Consider the following 4316-nt stretch of genomic DNA (forward strand, 5'->3'; position numbering starts at 1 on the left):
TATCTTGGAATTGGTTGCGGTTCGAATCAAATAGGATTGAGGATAACATTGTTCAGTGGTTCACATATCCTAGAGCGTGCCTCGGTATTTCGGACGGTTAATTTTGGGTGTTGCAGGAGAGCAATATGTTGGTTTGTCGTTATAAGGGGGTTGTGATGTCGGTAGTAGTCGTGTCGCCAACTGTACTTTGAATGAAGTGAGAATTTTGTGATGTAATATGAAATATAGCATGCAGTAAGTTGTGTTTCAGTTTTGATTTCATATTTGATGCAACGAGTTTGATTGAGATTTCTGTGATATAACATGAAATTTAGCAGGCTGCATATTATTTATCACAGTGGCCCGGGTGATTCCACTATCTGTTTATTTGGAGTTTTGAACATGACATGAATTGAGTTGTATGTCATTTTGTGGTTGAAATAGATACTTCTGTATGTTAGGAAAAATTGTTATGCAGTTGGTGCTTATATTAGTGGTGCTATATTTGGTACTTATATTGGATTGTAGTATAGTTTTATATTATGGCATGACTTATGGCTGGGCATTATTAATATTTTTTTTTGCTCTTAAAAAAATTCATTCCATTATAATTATAATAAATACAAAAATAGAAAAATCTCAACTCCTCAACGAACTAACTACCTAACAATCCATTAACCAATCAACTATTTATTCCAAATCTCAAATTTAAATGATCGTTATATAAATTTCAGGTGTAACTTCCTCTTGTTTCATTTCATTCTCAGACACAGCCATGGATCCCAACCCGGGGACATTCCCCATTCTCTCCTACGTCATGTCCCGTCTCCAATCTTTCAGATCTCCAACCCATCATGATTCCAAATCCGAATTCAATCCCGAACAACCACAATCTTCAGATCATTCATCTTCTCCTTCATCAATCGTAGGCCAAATGCCGAATCTCACCGACCCGAAATTATTGGCCTCCATGACCCAAGCCATCTCAGACGTCTCCCAGGCCCGATCAGTCCTCAAACTCATCGGCGACCGGCCCACACACGAGGAAGTCGACACCGCGAAGGCCAAACTGATCGACCTCGAGGCACATTTATTGCGCCAATTGGAGGAGATCGTGAGCCTCCCTAGGCCGCCTGAGATCGACGAACAACATTGGCGGGCTCATATTACGGAAAGAGAGACGCAATGTAGAGACTCTGCTGAAAAGGAGAAGCGTGTTTATAAGTCGCTGTTGCAAAGAGATGAGATGCATGATGCTTATGAGAAGCTTCTGAAGGATGCGGAGACAAGGCTTGTGAAGATTTATGAGGAGGATGATGGTGGTAATGGTAATGACGGTGATGCGGGCGAGGATGAAGGTGGAGAGCATGTTAAGAGGATGTTGCAGGAGGCACGTGAGAAAAATGTCGAGCGAGTGGATCTTAAGGGACAACGCTTGAAAGCCTTGCCTGAGGCCTTTTGCCAGATTTCTTCCTTGGTGGTGCTCAATCTCTCCACTAATCAGCTTGTGGTAATAGCTCTTACATTTTCCGCGTTACATTTTTCTCTGTCTTTTTATTCATGGGTAAATTCAATTTGTGTTTTAAATATAATGAGTTTGATTAGATCAAATGAAGAGCAGTGTTGTCAAACAACTCAATATAGAAGAGGACAAAAAAAAAAAACTATAATAGTAATTATTAAGAAAGATCTTGAGATTAACGAATGAAATAAAAATATAATATTTGATCGAACATTACGATGTCATTTAATCTATGTAACCGATCCCACTTAAAGGAATAACGTTTGGTTGTTTGTTGAATTCGTTAGTAAAATCCCCACGCTTTAACTTTTTGCAAAAATTTCTAGTGAGTCTCAAGTGAACTCAGAAATATGAATTTCTACTGCACCAAGTTACATTCCTTGAGCTAGATTTCCATGAGGAGAATTTTTATGTAGTTTATCTATTTTGGCTGCATATGATATGATAGGTGATTCCTGACACAATATCTGGATTGCAAAATCTTGAGGAGCTTAATGTCTCTACCAATCTCTTGAAGTCACTTCCAGATTCAATTGGCTTCTTACATAAGTTGAAAATCCTCAATGTCTCTGGAAATAAGTTGACATCCCTTCCTGATTCCATCAGCCAGTGCAGGTAAAAGATATGTTATGCAACGAAATCCTCGAAAATACGTTATATTTCTTTCTTTATATGCATCTTAACTATGAATTTATATATAATTGATTGATTTACTTGTTCATTAAATGATCAGATCGTTGGTGGAGCTGGATGCAAGCTTTAATAGCCTATCATATTTGCCAACAAACATCGGATTCGAATTACAGAAATTACAGAAGCTCCTGATTAGTTTAAACAAGATACGATCCCTTCCCTCGTCTGTTTGTGAAATGAAGTCATTGCGCCATCTAGATGCTCACTTTAACGAACTCCACGGCCTCCCTAACGCAATCGGGAAATTGACTAGTCTTGAAATTCTCAATCTGAGTAGTAACTTCAGTGACCTTCAAGAATTACCAGAGACTTTCGGCGATCTGAGTAACCTCAAGGAACTGGATCTTAGCAACAATCAAATTCACACACTTCCAGATACGTTTGGTCGCCTTCATAGTTTAATCAAGCTAAACTTGGAGCAGAACCCTCTTGAATTGCCACCTATGGAGATTGTAAATGAAGGTGTCCAAGTCATTAAGTCTTACATGGCTAAGAGGTGGATTGAGTTATTGGCGGCTGAGGAAGAGAGGAATAAGACGAATGAGATGCAAGATCAAGGACAGAGTGCTTGGTTAACCCGAAGTGCCTCTTGGTTGAAAAATGTTTCTGGAAATGTAACTGAGTATATTGGAAGTACCATGTCCCCGAAAGCGAGATCTCCGAGATCTCCCAGAGATAATTTTCTTAATCAGGAACTATGAGTTCAAGTGGTACGTAGTCCAACAAACATTCTGGACTAGGACTCACTATGCTGCATATCATATTTACCTAAGGAGAATGGATGGTAGCATAATTTCCTTTTAGCTATCTGGCATAATAACAGTTTTGTTTACATGTGATAGGCTACAATATCAACAACAATAACAACAACTAAGTGTTATCCTAATAAGTGGAATCGGCTATATGAATCAACTTTCAATTTCGGTAGAATGTTCTATCCAAAACCATCTTATAGACAAGTGTGAATTTTTTTTTCTTTTTATGTGAGTTTTTTACTCCAATAGTCAAACCATCCTGATGCTTATAGCTCCACATTTCCCCTTTAAAACTAAAAAGATTTGTGGTTTCCACTTTTTTTCTTGGGTTATTTATAGACTTATAGTTTTAATATTTAATGTGTATACAAACAATTTGAACATCTATAGTGGTGGTTTCTAATGTAAAAATACTATGTATGATACACAGTTATTTTCAAGCAGAGTTCAGAAGTTTAATGGTGGACTATCTACGTAAAATACTAGTCCCTTCTCTCCCAAATGCTAGTACTTGCCATAACTTTTAGGATTAATACATATTTCTTTCCGGTTATATTGGCTATTTTTGAAAATTTTCCTATAAAAAAAACATAGATTTCCTCTCTCTCAATTGAAGATTTCATGTTTTTTTATAAAATTCAATTTAGCATGTAGAGAATTGCAGAAGAATAATGGATGAAATTGATGACAAACACTGTTATATTGAAGAAAATAGTAGAATCTAGGTAATTTTCTTGTGAATTACAGTGTGTTAAACACGATTAAAAAAATGCAGTAACAAAGCTAAGCAAGCCAGGAACCATATAGTCCACATGGTCCACATCTCTAATGTGTTTGTTAGTTTGGAATCTCATAATGTCTTGAGCCCTCCGCAACTGCTCTTGCATTTCTTTTAACACGTTATTTTTTCAGCTGTGAGTCTATTTACTTCTTTTACTATAGAGTGGTTCATATCTCCCTTTTCAAGGTTTGGGATTCCCTATTATGCAAAGCCTAAAAAAGGCATGGTTTTCAATGATGAATGATAATTGGTGTTATCCTAAAACTCTGCCCAAATCAATCATTTAGGCCACTATTTTGGCTTCATTCAAGTCAAGCATTTTGAAGGTATATTTTGAGGCACCTATTCACCACCTAAGTTTGAGCATTTCTTTGCGGATGATAGGCATTTCTATACATGAAGTTAGTCCCTGCCCGCTTGAATAGCTCGGACCATAAAGAGCTCAAAGATATCTTATCCCTGTTAGAAACTATGGAGCTCAGAAATACATGTAGTTACATTATGTCCTAGATTAACACGTCAGCAATATTCTTTGCTCTATAAGGATGTTTCAAAGGGATAAAATGACCATTTTAAATAATCTATC

The 4316-nt window shown here is 37.0% G+C and overlaps 1 protein-coding gene across 1 annotated transcript; it reads left to right on the forward strand.

Annotated features, from left to right (window-relative positions):
• Positions 1–687: 687 nt before the first annotated feature.
• Positions 688–3482, forward strand: LOC131636490 (plant intracellular Ras-group-related LRR protein 1-like). The gene is made up of 3 exons (XM_058907108.1): positions 688–1489; positions 1950–2116; positions 2235–3482. The coding sequence occupies exons 1-3, from the start codon at positions 755–757 to the stop codon at positions 2893–2895; spliced, it is 1563 nt and encodes a 520-aa protein (XP_058763091.1). The 5' UTR covers positions 688–754; the 3' UTR covers positions 2896–3482.
• Positions 3483–4316: the final 834 nt, after the last annotated feature.

Source organism: Vicia villosa, linkage group LG1 (genome assembly GCF_029867415.1).
Source record: "Vicia villosa cultivar HV-30 ecotype Madison, WI linkage group LG1, Vvil1.0, whole genome shotgun sequence".
Classification (NCBI taxonomy): Eukaryota; Viridiplantae; Streptophyta; class Magnoliopsida; order Fabales; family Fabaceae; genus Vicia; species Vicia villosa.